The 19,989-nt window shown below is 37.3% G+C and overlaps 1 protein-coding gene across 2 annotated transcripts in view; it reads right to left on the bottom strand.

The window, feature by feature from the left end:
- Nucleotides 1-700: 700 nt before the first annotated feature.
- The window catches only part of ptprr (protein tyrosine phosphatase receptor type R), a 37,515-nt gene continuing 18,226 nt past the window's right edge, over nucleotides 701-19,989 (bottom strand). For both annotated transcript variants that reach the window (XM_008400842.3, XM_081604090.1), the window contains 14 exons: nucleotides 16,962-17,075; nucleotides 16,740-16,886; nucleotides 16,519-16,668; nucleotides 14,900-15,022; nucleotides 14,694-14,815; nucleotides 13,909-14,043; nucleotides 8,480-8,669; nucleotides 7,032-7,116; nucleotides 5,635-5,714; nucleotides 4,124-4,261; nucleotides 3,685-3,795; nucleotides 3,447-3,604; nucleotides 3,257-3,370; nucleotides 701-2,157 (listed from right to left, as the gene is read on the bottom strand). In XM_008400842.3, the coding sequence (XP_008399064.2) occupies nucleotides 2,064-2,157; nucleotides 3,257-3,370; nucleotides 3,447-3,604; nucleotides 3,685-3,795; nucleotides 4,124-4,261; nucleotides 5,635-5,714; nucleotides 7,032-7,116; nucleotides 8,480-8,669; nucleotides 13,909-14,043; nucleotides 14,694-14,815; nucleotides 14,900-15,022; nucleotides 16,519-16,668; nucleotides 16,740-16,886; nucleotides 16,962-17,075 (1,761 nt within the window). In that variant the 3' untranslated portion in view covers nucleotides 701-2,063. The remainder of the gene's footprint in view (nucleotides 2,158-3,256; nucleotides 3,371-3,446; nucleotides 3,605-3,684; nucleotides 3,796-4,123; nucleotides 4,262-5,634; nucleotides 5,715-7,031; nucleotides 7,117-8,479; nucleotides 8,670-13,908; nucleotides 14,044-14,693; nucleotides 14,816-14,899; nucleotides 15,023-16,518; nucleotides 16,669-16,739; nucleotides 16,887-16,961; nucleotides 17,076-19,989) is intronic.

Genomic DNA, 19,989 nt, shown 5'->3' with positions numbered 1-19,989 from the left:
GGTTTACATGTCATCCAATAAACCGTTTCCAGTACCAAACTGGTTTAAGTCCTTGGTTAGCACCAGCCAATATTTTTAGTTAACTGTGTAAATAATATATACATCTCAGTTCTTATATATATATATATATATATATATATATATATATTACCAAGATGGTAATGGCGAAGGAAAGCCGTTGTAGTGGATGTAGCAATACCAAGTGATTACAACATCAGGAAAAAGGAGCATGAGAAACTGGAGAAATACCAGGGCCTCAGGGAGGAACTGGAAAAGTCCTGGAAGGTGAAGACCACAGTGGGGCCTGTGGTCATCGGGGCCCTCGGGGCAGACAGTCACCCCCAAACTGGAGCAGTGGCTCAAACAGATCCCAGGAACAACATCAGACATCTCAGTCCAGAAATGTGCAGTTCTAGGCACAGTCAAGATACTGCGCAGAACCCTCAAGCTCCCAGGCCTCTGGTAGAGGACCCGAGCTCAGAGGATGAAACAGACCACCCGCGGAGGGTGAGAAGGGATTTTTATATATATATATATATATATATATATATATATATATATATATATATATATATATATATATGAGCAGACATCAATAAATCAATAAAAGTTGCGTTAAAATCCACTTGTTGTTGAAAGTAGCCTTACTAGTGATATTGCAGAGAAGGCTGAGATAAATGGTTTATTTTTAATTTTATTAAATTTAGTGTAACTAACCCTCAAATCAACTTATTTTTGACATTAAATTGCCCAAATTGGTTATTTATGGTTTTATAACTTTATGTCTCTGTTCAAATTTTGACCTTTTTTTGTGTAAATTTGTTTTCTTCTGGAATATTTTGCATAAAACCGTCTCAGTGCTGCCACCCACAGGTTGAACGATGGCTACTGCAGTTGAATTCTTCAATCTAGAAGAATTTATCGTTTTTAATCATTTATTAAAATTTTATTAGAATTTTGATTTATTGTCTCAATAAGTTCCAATTAACGATGTTATAAAAACAAAACTGGCATTATGGAAACATTATTTTTACTTTTTTCTCCACCGTTTGAGTCACAAGAGAGCCAATAAATATCAGTAAATTTGAAAATATGATTAAATGTAGTAACTGTGTGCATTTTCAGGGTTTCTGCAGGTTTCACCAACTATAATTTCAGGCTTTTGAATACTTTTTAAAACCATAATGAATTGTTTTTAAGACCTATAATACAAATTTCATCCAGCAAACTGGTGCGAAATGTGCAGTTACAAATAGCCTTTTATAGCTAGCTTTTCCCATCTGGGTGCCTCACTGTTTTTTGTCAGTTTGACATAAAAAAAATAAATAAAACATGACTGAAAAATGTGTTTAGTAATTCTAAAAAGTAACTTTCGCTTAATTTTACATATTTTAACAAGCATTTAAACACAAAAACGTTTACACAAGTTAAATTTGAACTCATTCACTTCTATATTTTCAGATGGTTTAACGATGGTTTGGATTGTCTGGCAACTTAATGATTATCGTAAAATCCTGGACGTGTTTCGAATAATATTCTGTCAATTTCCCACTTGGATTTTTAAAAGGGAAAGAACATAAACATGATAAAAGATGCCAAAAATGTAAAACATTTCTCATTGTAAACCCTGTTGTTAAACAAGACGATTTCCATGTGATGAAATTCCAGAGTAAACTGCAAAAACAGGGATAAATATTTCCACAGCAGCTACAGCTAAACCAGGTAACAGTCATTTTCCAATAGTTTTCTGAGAAGAACGTCACATTACAAAAGAATTTAAAATCCTATTAGACACAGAGAGACGTGTCCAGTCAGTTTCTTTAAAAACCATCCAAAGTCGGCTGGGCGACAGAAGTCCATCGAACGCCAAAAAAAAAAAGAGAAGAAGAAGAAGGGGTACATCCCGAGTGTTGAAGTTTACCTTCCCCTCTTTTCTTCTCCAGTCTCTGCTCACTATAATCAGCCTTCAGTCTCAGAGTCTCCCCCTGGTGGCAGAGAACTTCCAAAGCTCATGAGGCGTTTCTGTAAACAGCCGAGGTCGGAGGTCGGAGGGCGGCAGGCGCTCACTGGCCGGATTCAGCCGACAGCCGCGCCTCGTACAGACTCAGGGCGTGATGCACGAACTCGTACTGCTCACCTGTCTGGATCATACCTCCTCTGCACAAGAGGGAACACAAAACTCTGGTTACTATTTATCTAATAGTATTTAGGCTGACTTTATATTACTTTATACTTGTCTTTTTCCTTATTTTTTTAGACCGCATCTCACTCAGCATCACAACTTTACAGGTTGATTTTTTTTAATCACTCTCAATTAAAGCAATTATTAGTGAATCTAGTAAATATAAAGTTTGTCATTTGTAGCAGAAATAAACATTACAGGTGAGTTACTGACAAAGTGTTTGAAGTGCTTCAATGAGCTGAAAATGAAGCTTAAAAACTTCAAGATAAATAAAATAGAATATGTATGGTTTGAGTTATAAAGACATAACTGACAAATTATTGTTTACTTCAGGGCTACAAAGAATCAACTACCAATTACTGGCTTAATAGATTCGCTTAGACCTTCTTTTAGCGTTGTAGTTTGGCTGCCATCCAGCAGAAGGCGCTGATGGTTATTTTGAGGCAGAACCAGTTGATACAGAAACAAAGATGGCGGGTTCATACAAAACGGATTTCAGTTTGACATGCTAAAGGCACTTTATGTGGTTCTGTTTTTAAATATAGACACTCAAACAGCTCTTAAAGTTTCACCCTAACAGAGTTGAGGTCAGAAATATCCGCTCACATCAGTCTAATGGCAAAACCACAAAATCTTACTGAGTATTTTGTCTAGTTTTTAGTGCAAATTTGTTAGTACACTTGAAATAAAACAAACCTAACTTACTAGTAACTTTTCTTCAAGACATAGGAGCTTGTTTTGAGTGAATAATTTTTTTAAATTTATGAAAAGTTCTAGTTCAATTGGCAGATTGTTTCACTTATAACAATATATTTTTACCAGGTTATAGTTAAACAATTTGCCAGTGGGAATGTTTTTATATTTCAATATTAAGAAATTATTTACTCTAAAGTTCCTATATTTAATAAAAAGCTACTTGTAAGTTATTTTTGTCTCATTTCAAGCATACTAAGATATTTGTACTTGAAACTAGAGAAAATACTTGGTAAGGTTTTTGTTTTTGCAGTGTAACTGCAACCAGAGACTCAGATAAGCAGCTTTCTGCCGTCTCTCAGAGTTTTAAGCTGTTTTTACCTGTCGGCTCGGAGCTGGCAGGTGATGTTTAGCACGTCCACCACCCCCTCCACCTGCAGATGCCGGCAGCCTATCGTCGTGGCGATGAAGCATCCCGTCCGGCCAATCCCAGCACTGCAAACACAGGAATGCACAGGTTGAGTGTTTTCAGACATTTTCTCGGCAGTGGGAGCGAAACTTGAGTCAGTACCTGCAGTGGACGATGACGGGCCCCACGCAGGCGGCGGTGCGTCTCTCAGCCTCAACATCAGCCATGAGCTGCAGCAGCGGCAGCGCCGAGTCCGGGGTTTTGTGGTCGGGCCACGATGTGTACCAGTAATGCTGCAGGACGCGGGTTTGATTCCCGCACTGCTCAGAGACACAGGAGAGGTCAGAACTGAACCTGAAGCCGGGTTCATCACCACTCTGCAGGGGAAAGGAGGGCCTACCTTCAGCGTGAGGCTGCGGGTGGCGTAGTGCTCACACTCCCTGATGCCGTTCACCAGAACCTCCACCTTCCCGTAGATCCCCCTCTTCTCCGGCCAGTACAGGACACACTTCTGCAGACACACAGAGCACATAAATCTGTAAGTCGGATATGTACGATATATTTATCCCGTAAACGGAGCGCTGCTCTGTGGCGCCTACATACCATCTGGTACCTTCACTTTTGCACACAGAACAATTTCTGGGTGAAGTGAAATATTAAAATTAAACTGTTCTGCAGCCCATTTTTGCATTTTGTATTTCTGGTTCGAGGCTAAAACTGAAAATATGAAAAACAAAACCTTCTTGGTATTTTGCATCTGATTCAAAATGATCACTTTTTCATTGCTTGGAAGTGAACTAAATGGATGGATGATGAAGGGATCGTCCTCCTCCTGTTACCTCGTTCTTCTCCTTCAGCTTGGTGATCATGACGATGACGGGCGACTCCTCCTGCCACGCCATCTGCCAGAAGTCGTTCACCGTGTTCACCATGGGGCCCTGAGTGGCGATGAAGGCCCTGCTGTCGCCTAGGTAACCCTAAAAGAGAGCCACCGCCATTTTACTCTGAAATCTTACGTTTTTTAACATTTATTCACATAAATACAAAGTGCCTCATGTTTGTGAGCTGGGGAAAGTTTTCTCCCAGTCAGCTTCAGAGATATTGTGTACAGTAGGACAAAGAGTTCAAGTGTGACAGTTTAAACTGTTTCTGCAGAGTTTCCTGACAGGAAGGCGCTCCATTGTGTGAGAGTCTGAGAGCGGCATTACAGACTGCAGCGGGAGTTCACTTTCACAACGTTTCAACACGAGGAATCCAGAAGAACAAAGAAACGCTGCAGACATTCCAGGTTCATGACAGAGTCCTTCACGGTTTGGGTTTTTATTTTCCTTCTCAACTGATGGAGAAAAACAGACAAAACATCCCAGAGACGCAGACACAACAACCTAAAACTCAATGCAAATTTTCAGATTCTCATAGTTTGTTCTGTTTGGTAAAAGTATGTTAGTTATTAGTAACTCATGTTTATGTGATAAAAACATGAAAAAACAAGAAGAAACATTACAATGCAGCGGCACAATAAAGGACAGTAATAAAAATATAAAATCCAGACCAAAATTAATCAATTTTCCAGTCATTATTAATCAAACCAACTAAACAGATGGGTTTTAGGTATGATTTAACGGAACTCAGTGTTTCAGCTGTTTTGTGGTTTTCTGGGAGTTTGTTCCAGATTTGTGGTGCGTAGAAGCTGAATGTTTGGTTCTGGTTCTGGGAATGCAGATCTTTAATGTGGTGTTACAACATTCAATGATTTATAAACCAACAGGAGAAGTTTAATCTTTGAGCTACAGAGTGTTTTAGTCAGAACGCCTGCAGATTTCAGAGTTCAGATTTTTTTAGGCAGACCTGTAATGAATGTGACTAAAGAAAAATTCATGGATGAGTTTCTCTGGGTCTTTCTGAGACATGAGTCCCTTAATCCAGGAATGTTGTTCAGGTGGTAAAAGACTGTCTTTGTAACTGACTTTATGTGTCTCTGAAGGCTCAGATTTCAAACCTAATCTCTAGTTTCTAACTTTAATAACTGAAGCTACATGCTGTTATTAGATGGTTACGATTTTTCCTCTCAAATCTTCAGATCTACAATTAATATTTCCAGATCAATCAGAAAATTGGGTTTTATAAATCTCTATGTTCTGTAAAATTCTATGTTTTGGCCACCAAAAACTGTTTGCAAATAGACAGGAGGTGCAAAAAATGCCACAAAATTATTCATGGTCGCGTCCAGAGAGCATAAGGGTTGGAAAAAAATCAACAAAATACACAATTGGATAAATAAATACAGCAAAAGTTCATTAAAACTTTCCACCAACTGGCTGAACGTTTGTGGATGACAGCTGCTACTCACCCTTATGTAGTTGGCATTGATGTAGGAACTCAGAAGATCATTGCAGCTCTTTGACTTCAGGATCACTCTGGAGTGAGGATCTAAGACACAAGAAGAAGAAAAGGTGAGGAAAAGAATGAGGACCGTGAAGTGAAACATTTTAGACTCCATTTGTTTTAAAGCTTAAACTCTGTTTTATTTAATACCTGATAAAGACTGACTGGGAATTTGAACGCTACATAGCAGAGCTGTGGATTGACATCTTTTTGGTTCAACTGCTACAAAATCTAGAGTCGGCATTAGTGTGGAGTCTCAGGACGTGGAAGTTCTTCCATATCACTGAGGCCGGATCATTAAGAGGCCAGAATCCTGAAGTAAAACACAAACACAAAACCACCAACAGGGCTTTGTGTTTGTGAAGCTGCAAGAAATCTTTAGTTTTCTTTCTAATTCAATAACAATACTTTATCTCAATTTTCTGTCAGAATTTGTATCATCAAAGTAACTTCAAAGAGTCATTTTGGATGGTAATCCTGCAGGCAGGAAGGATCTCCAGTAGCAGTCAGTCTTGCAACAAATCTGAAAAGGCCTCTGAATGAAGATTGTTGCTAGCATCTCAATACACAATAAGCAGAGATGATACTCTACAGTAACATGTCCACTGGCTAACAGATTTAGCTTAACTTTAGCTCAACATTTAGTAAATCTGTAGAAAATTTGATGCCAAAGATATATTTACGATAAAAACCGACAGGCTTAGAACGAAGCCTTGAGGAACTCCATCTGTAAGCGAAGCTGGAAACTGGATGTTGCTGTCTCAGTTCTACTGATTTATCGTGTTGATTTTACATAATTAGTGACCAGTAAAGGTGTTTAAAGTTTAAATGTTACTGTGAAAGATCGAAGCCCTAATTAGGAAACGCCTCCTTTAAACCCTGAACTCCTGACCCAGATGAAGTGCTTAGGATCGATTAGCAAGGATTACTCTGGATTTGACAGATCCGTCACAGCAGATCCGCAGACCTGTTAGGACTGACCACAGCTCTGCACAGCACAATGAACACTTTGCAAAGAAAACAGAAAGCGGACCACAGGAAGAGGCTTGATTGACAGCAGCTTGAGGTGAACATTCCTTTCTCCTGATTGGCTGCAGGAAGGAACACTCCTGTTTTTGATAACCTCACCTCCCACCCTACAAAACATGAGTGCACAATCCAGAAATTGTTCATTATGTAACGTTTTAATCAGAGTAAGCGTCCGACTGCGAGAACAGGCTGTGCTCAGAGTAAAATTATTGGAAGAGGGAGGGTGAAATATTCCCCGTCTTTGGGAATGTTAACCTTTGACAACTTCTTGGTTCAAGAGACAATGAGATGTTTTGGAAAAGTTGCTGCTTCTTAGCAACATGGAGGACTTACTGGGCAGAATGGTCTTATATCTGTTCTTAGTGCCGTGGTTTGGGATATCCAGCTCCTTGGGGTCGATAAAATTCATCGGGATTTCCTGAGATGGGAGGAAAGACAGGCGTTAGTGACAACATGTCAAGATAAACTGAACATCACAGACACTGATCGATCATGTTTACGACGAGACAATCTGAACCTGATGGCCTCTGGAATCATATCTTCTGGTTCGGACAAACTGGTCTGATTAGAAAGGGAAGCTGGAGTAGTTTTTATGCATCTCAGGTGGAAAACCACAAAATTCAAAAAGGCCAAACAGAGAAAATCTGTGAAAAAAGGGCCTCAAGAAATGTCCATGTCTGCACAAGATGACTTTTTTCCCCTGCAAGCAGCTCTGCTTCCTGGGTTCTGGTTAATTCTTCTTTGGATTTTGGCTAAATTTTCACACGGATTCCTTTACCGGATCAAATTCTAGATACCAAAGCTGAACAGACTCCAGATGTTGAACTAGTAACTTGCTATGAACAAATTCCCCTTCCAGAATCTAAATATATTCCTATTTCCTCACACAGATGCCCATAAAACAAACAATCTGCGGTTCTAAACAGGTTCTGAACTGTAATCAGATTCCCATAATTGAACAGATTCCTGATCATATTTCTAAACAAAAATCTTTAAGCATTTCTTTACTGAACTGAAAGCTAAATATATTCTGACTGAACAAAGTTTCCTGTCTCTAAGAGATTCATAAACATGTTTGTTCTTCAGCTTCCTGAATCTGAAAAGATTCCAGAAAAGTTTTTTGCCATTTTTTACTTTTATTTACTTTGTAAAAATTAAAGGTGACCTATAAGCTTCCTTGAACAGGATAGGATAGATCTATTGGTGATACAAAACATAAAATGTTTTGCACAAAATCATTCTCAAATAATGAGATTTTATTCTGCTCAGTTCAGAATGAGCTGTTTTAAAGCGTCTTGTCACTTTAAATCCAAATAAGCCACTGCTGGCCACGCCCCAACTCAACGTCTACACTCCAGCTGGCCAAACATGTTGGAACTCCGCTGGGGTTGCTAGGTAACGGAGCAGTGCCCTTCGAATGCGACTTGACAATTGGGAGGTTTTTGAAATGTCTCATTTTCCAGACACCAAAAAACATTAACTGGGGTTTTTTTAAGTGCTTGGACTGTTTCTAGAAGCAGCTGAGGTCCAAATTGAAGTATAAAAACAAGCAAGATGAGAATTTTGAATAATAATTTCCCTTTAAAGCGATTGTGTTCAGGCTTTTCAGCACTCGTCCTGACATGGAAAAGGTTTAAAGAAATTTAAATAACTTAACTAATCCTTTAGTGAAGATAAAAGGTTCTTCTAATATGTATAAATAAATACAAACATTGTGTAGTTTTCATCAGCACATCTAAAATGTGTTTCTGTGGAGTAATAAGCCGTTTAAACGGACTCACAGCGAACTCGACGTGCAGCTTGTGCGTGTTGCTGACGACGTCACGAAGCTGTTGCCGTGTCAGCGGTCGTCCGGCCGACAGCAGGTACTCTCGGGCCGCCGTCTCTCTGGGGGTTACCACGGAAACATTGAGGGGTTCCACCGATCCGAGAGCCGACATGTCCAGCACCAGGGACACGTTAGAGCCTCGTCTGCGCAGGAAGGATGGGAGAGGACACACAGATTAGTGTCAGGAGTGGAAAGTCTCTCGCTTCCTTCCTGAGTTTTATTGGAAGTTTAAGACTTTTCGGATTTGTGGCTCAAAAGGAAACTTGATAAAACTGATGATAGATGGAGGTTCTTTCACTTAGTGAGGTTAAAGCTTAACATTTCTGTTCATGAGAACATCAGGCCAAGGAAATTACGACTCTTAAGCTGTGTCCAGATAAGTTTCAAACTCCATAAAAATACTCAGTCGGAAAACTGAATGAATTTTTATGCGTTTTGGCCTTTCATCCACACAAAAATCCCACTGAAAGTCATTAAAGACAACTTCCACACGTTACAGTCTGTGGCAAATAAAGCGCCAAAACATCCACATACTTGCTTTTTGACATGATTCTCAGTCAATATAGTTTTGTGTTTTATTAACTTCACACTCTAATAATTTAAAAGTAGTTCAACCTGTATGTCCACACCAATGAATCTCCTGTTTTTTTATTCCTAACAGGAAGTTGTGGTTGTTTTGAAGGACTCTGATTGGCTGACAGGTTTTAGCTTTGTGCTATACTGCCCCCTATGGGTTTGGCATGTTTACAACAACGCCCAGCGGCAAATTTGTGCTGAAAACTTTTCTGAAACCGATACTGTGTATGATTTTATTTTATTTTTTTAATGTGGCGGATTAATTAGTTTTTGTAAAGTGTGTGTACAAGGCCCTAGGAAAACAAATATAACTTAAAAATGTCACGCGTCTGTGAAGCTAATGTTTACACAGATAGCGTTAGCTTAGGTTGACTGGGACGTTGACCACATCACTGCTGCAGATACAGCAGCTTTCCTGACATTCCATTGCTCTCAAACATCGGTGACATAGCATGTAGCATTAGCGCAGCTAGCATGTAGCATTAGCGCATCTAGCATCATTAGGCCTTTTCTTTTGCCCTGCCCGTCTGCCTCAGAGGGAAAGTTTCTCCAAACAAAGAAGATGTTGTAATTGTCTGGTTAGATAAGAGGACAGCATTTAACACTGGCTGAACTCACAGTGTTTAAACCAGGGGTGTAAAAAGTGTGGTTCTGGGGCCATTTGTGACTCATGGACTGATTTTATGTGTCCCTCAAATGCAATTCAAGAATGATACCAATTTTGCCCGTACAGCACAGGTGTTTGATGCAGATGGAGACTTTTTATTTGTAATTAAGTTAAAATTCTTACTGAAAATATTGAGAACAACCCAAACTATCCATCTCTTTAAGCTTTTATAATAAGTGGAACCACGTTTGTCCAGAGGTTTATCATTTCCCTCATGATGAGCACCTGACACTGACCTCCTCTGGGTTTAGCAGCTTTTTCTTGCTGTAAAGAACAAATTATGTAAAATACAACAGAGAGCTTTGGTGGGTTAACATGAGTGGGCTGACCCGGCCTTTGTCTGGCTACGTGTTGGCCGGTTTCCCCTCCAGGATGCCGTTGCTTCCAATTTGTTTGATTGCTGATTGGCTGGCATCCAGAGTGGACAACACACACGCTGACAGACACCAGAAAAACATCCTGTTCTCACTCCTGAGCCTCAAATCTTCCTTCCTTTTGTTACCTTAAGAAACACCAAAGGTTCTTTCTCCCTGCTTCACCCGCCCGTCCAATCAAACAACCAGAACAAAATGGCGTCCGGCGTTCAGGTTCGTTTCTTCTCAGAGGAAGAGACCGCAGCAGCAGATTAAATAAAGAGCTCAGCACCGAGCTGAGGCGTCGATAAAGATGTTTTCTTTACAGATGTGAAACTACTTAGCATCAGGAAATGAGCTGCAGACGGTTTTAAAGAGCTGCTAAAGACACAGCAGATGGAAATGCAGCGTCTGAGTAGCAACTGTTGGTTTAACTTTAAGCTCACAAACGAAGCTTCCTGCAGCGTCTCCAGAAACATTCAGGGCCTCTGAACCTTTAACATGCAATAAACCTCAACAGACCAGGTATTTTAGGTGTTTTACCTCCAGATTTAGAAATGTGCGCTTTTAGAAAGATCCCTGCTGAAACAATTGAATAATTCTGACAATGCAGAAGTCGCTTAAGTAAAGATTTAGTGTCTAAAATTGATAAATTTACATATTTCTGCTGTTCTTCTCTAATAATCTTGCTGCAAGCACCTGACCTTGTTTGAATTTGAAAAAACTATTAAATCTAATCTAAACTAATGATGAATGGGATTAAAATGAAAAAAAAACTAATCTAAAGAAAAAGTTCAACATGTAGTTTTTATACCCGACATATTTACTTTTGCAATATTCTTTCCTGTCTATGTATTTAACTGAAAATGTTTAATTTTAATTGCCATCTCAAGCTGTGTTTTTATGAGGTAAAGCACTTTGAAATGCCTTGTTGCTGAAATGTGGAAAGGGTGAATTTTGGAGCTTTTCTTTTTAAATTTCTACGTACGTCATGAACTGTTTTACGTATAAAACTAATACATTTGATGAATATGATGGCAGTAACAATAGATAATGTGCTGCTGCTCATCATACTTACGTCTTCATTCTAATCAAATTCATCTTTGGAGAAAATAAATGTTTTTTCTGCTTTAAAGCTCAATTATTTCACCAGGATTTAAACTCAGAAGCAGAATGGCTGAAGGAAGCCCTGCTAACTGAAGTCCAGAAGAACATCATGATTCTCCTTCAGAGCCGAGCAGAAGAATGAAAATGTAAACAATGAGCCTTACATAAGCCGAGCATCCTTATTTAAAAACACGCCTCGTATTGTTAACATGATGGGAGCGGAACAGATCATTAATACTCAGGAAGCCGATGCCGTTACAGATGAGAGATTAAAATCTGTTACAATATCATGGTAGAAATGATGCAACAGTTTTAAAACTCAAAATCCAGAAGAAGATACTTCAGTTGTTTCTGTTTTTATCTGAAATGTTTCAACTAAAACAAAACAAAGCAGATTTTTACCAGTTATGTGGCAAAAATATATCAGGCTAGGACTTTTTTATGAAAATAAACACAATAAAGTTGTACTTTTTGGGGAGTAGAGTGGTAATATTATCAAAGCTCCAACACAAAAAACAAAAACTATATTATTCAAGCAACTTTTTCTTGTAATTTTAAGGTAAAATTGTGTCTTTTTCCTGCAAATATTATGACCTTTTTCTTGCAAATATTATGACCTTTTTCTAATAATTAAACAAAAATTCTGCTGCATAATGAACTAAAAACCACTTTTGGAAATATTTTCTGTCATTTGTAAATTCTTATTTAGCAAAGAAAGCGAGAAACAAAAGTCTAAAATTGGATCTGGTGTGAAAAAATTTGAGATGTTATAATTATTATTATATTTATATAGTTATAAATATAATTATTAGTATTATCCAGCCCTGGTTACTGACTACAGCAAGTTTCAGCATTAAAAATAGATTTATTTAAAAAAAATAATTTCATTTTTAAATTTAAAATCAAATTTACCGACAGAAAAAAATAAATAAACGTTACAGAAGATTGAAGTGAAACATTTTTGAAAGGAAACAGAAAGTAACTAATCAGGAGACGATTAAATTAAACCAAAATAATCCAAAAGTAGATCTGCTCCTCTTCGCTAAGTTTAACGGAAAATTTTCAAAGATGCTAAAAATATCATAAATGTCTCAGTCATAAACTGAGCGGGAAGAAAAATCCCTGAAATTGCTGCTTCAAATTGAGGAAGACTTCAGGAAGATGAAGGTTAATGAGACCCGACATGGAGGAAATGAATCGCCTCTCTTCTGAAAACACCCAGCGTGAAAAAACAACTCAAACCCGCGCGGCCCAGTCAAAGTAACTCCATCAGAGGCTGATATCTGCGCTTCATCCGGCTTTTAAAAATTATAAAGTAATTATAAAGTATATGAAGTCTGGTCACTTCTGAACGATAAGATAAATGCTGAATTAAAACTTTACAGTCCAGTTTCCAGAAAAAACACGTTGAGAAGAATTATTTTAAGGTTCAGATTCAAACTGATGCTGGGAAAATTAATCTACAAATATTCTTGTTTTTTCTCACTAATTTTTGACTTTTGGAGTTCAGAAATGTCTCTAAGATTAGCCTCAAAATTTCTGATTATTTTCTAGCAAATTTGAGACATTTGAGCTCAGAAATTTCCAAATTTTTTCTATAAAATTTTAGAAATTTATCTAAAATTTCAGAGGGGTTTTTTTCCAAGTTTTTGACTTTTAAAGCTCAGGAATTTCCACTTTTTCTCTCGAAAATTTAAGAGATTAATTAAAAAGACTTTCAACTTTTGCTATGCAGATTTCCAATTTACGTCTAGACAATTTGTTTGAATGGGTTTAATGCAAAGTTCAACATAAAAAGTGTCATTTATGCCTGTTTCAAATGGCTTCTAATAGCATATTAATTCATTGAATGATTAGATTTTTAGTTTTTTGAGTTTTAGTTTTCATAAAATTACTACTTTATTCCCCCAATATTACTTTATTACTGTAATATGACTTTATTTTCATGTTGAAATGTTTCCATTAACATTATTTGTGTTTCTTATAGTTAGCTAAAAATTAATAATAAAAATTAGTCATAAAATTAATAATAAGTAGATTAATTTTAATTGTCTTTATTATCAGAATATTATTGAGATAAAATTCTAAATCCATGGAAAAATAAATGGGAAAATGTCCAGACAGAGATGATCTCTTTTGATTTTCCAGCCTATAAAAAGTTTCTAAAACCACAAACAAAAACTTCATTCTTCTGCCGTTTTCTGTAAAACTGCTAAAAATCAAGTAAATGGGGATAAAAATGAAAAAAGATAAATCCTCATGCCGCTTCTTCTGCAGCACGTACAGAACCGAACACCTGACTGCTTCAACAATCAGAGGTCAGAGGTCGCTGTACTCTAAACACACACAGCGTATTGTTCTGGTGGCTCATTAGGACGGTTTTCCGCTCCAAACATTATAAACGTTTCCACATTTCTTCCTGTTTTCTAATTATTTTGTTCCATAAACGAGCCCAGTTATTTTTGCTCCATCATGTTTCTCAATATAAACCTTAAAAGGTCTGAAAAGGTCAAATTAAGAGATTTAATGCAGTTTTTATTTCAGTCGACTGGCTAAACTGTTGGTAAATGATGATAAATTAAAATTTATTGATTTAGGGGAGAATAAGATCTCAGATTAAAGGAATATTTGGGATTTATTTTAGTTCCTAACTTTATTAAACCCTTCCTGGGCGCTCACCTCTCCTGCAGGCCTGCAGCCGGTTTCATCCTGAAGGGGGAGGGGCAAGGTTTCAGCTCGTTAGCGCCTGTTACCGGGGGAACGCTCGTTGGCGGGGGGTGGCTGTCGGTGTTGATGATTGGCACAGGGACGGGGCTACAAAAAAAATAACGGAAAAACGGCGGTCAGGACCAGATTTAACAAACTACAAGACAAAAACAAAGAGAAACTCATCCTTTATGCATCAAACCCGTTAGAGGAAAAATACAGGAGTGAATTTCTGCCAAGTAACTCGGAAATCTTTTAGAAATTTCTGATTTGCAAAAATCGATTATTTTTTTTTCTCTTTTTTTTTACTTTTGGAGCTCAGAAATTTCCAAGTTTTCTCTAGAAAGTTTAAGAGATTAATTTCAAAATTTATGAGTTTCTTCTAGCAAACTTCCAACTTTTCATACACAGAAATTTCCAACTTATTTCTAGACAATTTATGTGATTATTCTCAAAATTTCTTAGTTTTTTTTCTGGAAATTTCAAGTTTTGAACCTTTTTATTTCTGAGCCACAGACTGATGACATCGACTGTGTGCTGCAGGTTTTCACACGCTGCAAAACATTAACTGGAACATATAAAATGAGTTTCAAATACTGAATTTTTATTGCAATATTCAAATTTCTGAGGACAGGAGATATTTTTGGAAGACAAAAATAAAAAAAATCTTAAAATTTGATAAACAGGAACAAACATCCTGTTACTGTTTATCATTATTGATCATTTACAAGATCACAATCTTCCTTTGGTCGGCTCACCTGGGCAGAGGGACGACAGGAGGAGCGAGGCGGCGGCAGGCTCTGATTGGCTGCTGCTGGTGAGTGGGCGTGGCTGCAGCTGGCGGGAGCTCAGATTGGACCATGCTTTCTGACGTCACAACCTGAAATAAAACAGCCACCATTACCGCTACAGAAACATTTCACAAAATCAGCTAAATAAAAAATAAAAATCTGATGTCCCAGACCTTGGTGCTCTTTGACCTCTTGTGGGGGTCGGAGGGGAGGGTCAGGCTCACGACGTGGTCGGGGGGCGGAGCTTTGAGCTGCTTCTCAGTAACGGGAACTTTCTGCTTCATTCGGTACAAAACCTGCGGAGAAAATAACCTGATTAAAGATTGAAGTCTGATCGTCCAATCAGACAAAACTTCGTAAAGTTTAGCGTGTAGAGGGAAAAAATCTAGTTTCATAAATATTCCAAAAATGTTTTAGAAAATATAAACAAGGATAATTCCAAGTAAAAAAACGATAAATACATTTACTAATTTAGTCTTTTCTTTATTAATGAACTATTTAAAGCTTGTTTTTTATTTAATAATCAATTTATACAGAGAGCTGATTCTTTTACCACAATTATCTAATTAAATTTATTTCAGAATATATTTGCAACAAGAAATACAAAAAAATGTATAGATATTAATATAATCAAACATAAATTAAGCTGTAAATACCAATAAGGAATAATGTGTAAAGTATTTTTGTAACATTCTAATGCTTTTATATTTAAAGGAAAATGTTTTAAATCAAACCTTTTAAATTTTATATTTTTAGTATAAAACATAACTTTGTTTTTATTGTTTTACTAACTCAATAAGTATTTAATTTGCTTTAATTTAAGTTAGAAAAATAAATATCTATTATGGCTGAATTTTTAATATGAATGGATAAAATGTATTAGCTGTGTGTGTAAATATAGTTTCTTTGAAGTTTGGGCTGCTTGTGAAACACATTTTTTTTGGTTTTATTAACATTTAGAGACATTTGTGACGACTTCAAGTTTTACATTCTTCAATGTGAATTAACTTTAAATCTCTATTTTAACTCCCAGTTCTTTTTTTTCATTTGATTTTAAATTTTTGTAAACATTTCATTGAATAGATAAAAGTAAGTGTTTGAGGTCTCTGTGTGTTGGGGCGCCCCCGTGTGGTCCAAGTGTCAAACTACAAAGGAATGAATAAATATCTTACTTAAAATGGATTTACTTTAAAACTCAAGTTATTATTTACTAAATTACCATTTAAATCTATTTAAATATTTGTTTTGTATTTTCTTAGCATTTATCAGTTTATATCACATTAATGTTAATTTTACATTTTTTCTCCAATTTCTTGCTTATTTATGTAACATTTAAAAGTCATGTTTTTGATTTATTATTCTTATTTCATTAATATTGCTACATCTATTTTTATGCTTATTCTTTTTACTTCTACATGTCTAATTTCAACAGTTATTGTCTAATTCCCCATTTTAATATTTTTTATTGGTTTATATTTTTATCTTTTATGAATTCTTTATGAGTTTTATTAAGTGTCCTTTTGTTTCCTAATACCTGCCAGAACTGTTATTTATCATCTCAATGTCCTGCAACTCACAATAATTTGTTGCTGATATGTTAAAAGATTATTTCTTTATTTGTAAAACTGAAGAATAATTTCAGAAGATGCTCAACATTCTTCATTTTAACAGTTTCTTGTACGAGTTTTCATACATTTTGAGTTTATTCTCATTGTTTTCTTAATATTATGACTTTATTCTACAAATTAAAAACAAAAAACAACCTTCCTCCAGGAATGTGTGTGTGGTTTACCATTAGACAGGTGATGATGATGAGGAAGAAGGTGAAGAAGAGGACGATGTTGTAGAGGCCATCTCTGCTCCATGCGTGATCCCTCTGATCGTCCTGCAGGACGTTTTTCTTCGGAGACGAAGGCGAAGAGTCTGGGATGTTTCTGCAGCACTGGAAGGAAAGCAAACATGTCGGAACGTCGCCCAAAAAGAGCCGAGGATTCTGGGATTTTACACATTTACCTCCGGTTTGACCGCCGTGATGCTGAAGTCGGCCAGATGGTGATGAAGGACGCTGCGGTTCAGTGATTGGACAATCTCCTTCGCAGGGCGCAGCTCGAAGACGTCCCGCCTCTCAGAGGAGACGAAGAGCTCGATGCCGTTTCTGGCCTGTAAGGAGCGTCCGTCCAACAGGAAGTGAGCCAAATCAGGAGATGAAATGACTGGGATGAGGGGGTGACTTACATTCAGCTTGTTGATGTGAACGTGTTGAGGAGCGACACCGAGCGCCGCCGCCACGCCGTCCCGGAACCACAGGAGGTGACTGATGTTCAGCCTCCTCACTCCCACAGCCAAGTACTGAAACAAAGAAAACTGCCTTTTAGAGCTAATATGATCAGTTAGCTTCATTCCTCCTCAAATATTCAGAGGAATCCATTAACCCACTGTTTGCAAACTTTTCCCACATAAAAATTACAACATTTTCAAGGTAAATGGAGATAAAAATAATAGAAATGAACTAAATATAGACAATTTCAGTTCACTTTTATATAATATAATTCATCACTTTTGTCAACAATATCTTGTGATATTGTACATTGTACAGAAGAGGCAAAGTAACTAAAATATAACAAAATTTTGTTTTGAAACGTTTCTCTTACACCCTAAACACCCGACTGGTCCGAGAACAAAACACTCAAGACGCTACATTCTAGCTACATTTAACTAGCTAAATGTGGTTAGTAACTAGCTATAAGTAGCTAGTTACTAATCTAGCTGCATTTAGTAACCAGCTACATTTAGTAACTTGCTAAATATAGCTAGCTACTAACTAGCTATATTTAGCAACCAGCTAAATGTATTAAATTAGCTACATTTAGCAAGTTACTAATTGCAGTCAGTTACTACCCAACTCTGCTTTTAGAAATCATTTGTGTCCAGTTTGAGCAGAAAGTAAGAAAAATAAGGAAATTCTGTGCAACTGGATAAATATTCAATTAGCACCAAAAATGTAACAATTATTCCACTCCACAGAGTCCTTTGTGATATTAAATGATCCAAAAGTGATGTAGATCATCTCTGCCTTTATGATTTGCCCTGAACTTATCCATAAACCCACTGAGCTATTTATCATTTCCTCTAAGTGAATAGCAGCAGAGCAGACTCAGAGAATATCAGATTGCTTTTTAAAACGAGATTAGAGGAAAACAGAAGTCTGACCTATGCAGCTTTCTGTCCACCAACCTGAAGCCCACCGGCTGCTGCTTCAACATCCCTGTGTGTGTGTGTGTGTGTGTGTGTGTGTGTGTGTGTGTGTGTGTGTGTGTGTGTGTGTGTGTGTGTGTGTGTGTGTGTGTGTGTGTGTGTGTGTGTGTGTGTGTGTGTGTGTGTGTGTGCGTGCGAATGAGTGGGAGAGTGGGCGGCTGTTTGCTAATGGCTAAAATAACAACATGTTCTGCTGCCACTTAATTCAATATGAGGAACAAAACCTGCAGCTCACAGAGCCGATGTTATCAGACTGTGGCTGGTTATACTAAAAAAAAACAGCCTGACCAAGAGAAATTCTCCAATAATATTACAAATATTTAAAATAATAATCAGTTTACACCTGGGTTTCTGTTTGAACATCTTTAAAAACTAAAGTTTTTCTGTTCTGAGATTTTCTCTGTAAAATCTCCAGGCAGCAATAATCCACTGATTTCTGTGTAAGCAGGTAACCGCCCCGGAGTCATTTAAACCCTTCAACAAACAGACAAATAATAAAACACCTTTGCATTAAAACACACAAAACAATGAGGTAAAAGCTAAAATAAAGCAGGATAAACAATGTAAACAACCTTACCAAGCTGACCACGCGAAGCTTTTCTCTGAATGAAAGCAGGCGAGCCGCCTGTCACTTAGCGACCGGGGACTTTTCGCTCCATTTCCTGATCTACTCATTCCCTGATCTCTGATTGGCTTAGAGCCTGACACAGCTCAACCCTCCACCTGATTGGCCGTCGCCCGGGTAATGCCATTATCCCACTGTGCTTCCTGTTGGGATCAGGTACTATTTCTGTCCTAGCCACACACACTTTAGCGGTTATAGGCTGTAATTAGCCAACAGCCCGGCTCAGTGGGGAGAAGGCTGGAACGGGGACAGGGCAGGGGTCAAAGTGCACTCAGGGATGTGGAGAGGGTTCAATCAATTAGTCAGCAATTAGCAGAGGATCAATACGACATTTTAAAGCCTCCAGGACAGAGAAGCTGATTAAAACAACTTTTTAACGGATGACGACTGCTTTAGCGCCTCTAGAGGTAAACTGTGGACAAAACATGAAAATACAGATATGAAAATATTTTATTTTCAAAATACATTTTTTTTTAGTTTTTTGTAATGAAGATAGAGCTGGACAATATGGCTGAAAAAATATCACAATGTTATAATTGTTTGACAGTCGATATCGATAATTATCGGTTAGTTTGTTTTTGTTTTAAATATCTGAAATACTAAAAATAGTGGAATATCGTTTCCCGTTTTATTCAGTTTTCACTCTGCAATGTTATTTTTTATTTTTAAGCAATTATGAGTCGAAACGGCACAACTTACTCAACATGTTGTTGCTAGGTAACCAAAGTTGGGGTGGGGGAACTTGAAACTGGTCATTACCCTTTTGTTGCCAGGCAACCAAAGAGTGAGTGAGTTAGTTCATTCCACCAACATAGCTCAGTTGGCTAATGCCTTTCCTCTGCCTACATCTCCCAGAATGCTGTGCGGTTCAGTTACAAATTCTAAATCAAGATAAAAAAATTGTCTGAAATTAATTAATTACAATTAACTCAATGCGTAGTAATGGCACCTGCAGGTGCGCGTCGCTAGCTAGAGCGGCTAGCAGTGAGGTTCAATCCAGTAACACGCATGAATGGACGAACTTCCAGATATGAATAAATTATTCTATTTTTATCTAAAACCTGGTTTTCTTTCATGTAATCCAGAGATGCACGTTTTTCATTTAATTCAAAAATATTTTATTGATCCCAAAGAGAAATTAAGATTTTTAATTCGATTTTTCTATTCAAACGGTTCTGAAATTCTGCTTAAATTATGTGACTAGAAGAAAAGACGGTTTAAGCAAATAGAATATTTATTTAAAATTTAAAAAAACAATTTCCATCAGTTTAGCAAAGGTCACATGGTGGCTTGGAGGAATGTGATGGACGGTAACTGGTTACCATCTGAGGTTTCTCTCCCTTACATCCTGTTACATCACATTACTCTAATTGTTATGCAAAC

This window comes from Poecilia reticulata, chromosome 23, assembly GCF_904066995.2.
Source record: "Poecilia reticulata chromosome 23, P_reticulata-male-v2, whole genome shotgun sequence".
Taxonomy (NCBI): Eukaryota; Metazoa; Chordata; class Actinopteri; order Cyprinodontiformes; family Poeciliidae; genus Poecilia; species Poecilia reticulata.
Note: the sequence above shows the minus strand (reverse complement) of the source record. Positions and strands in the feature narration are given on the sequence as shown.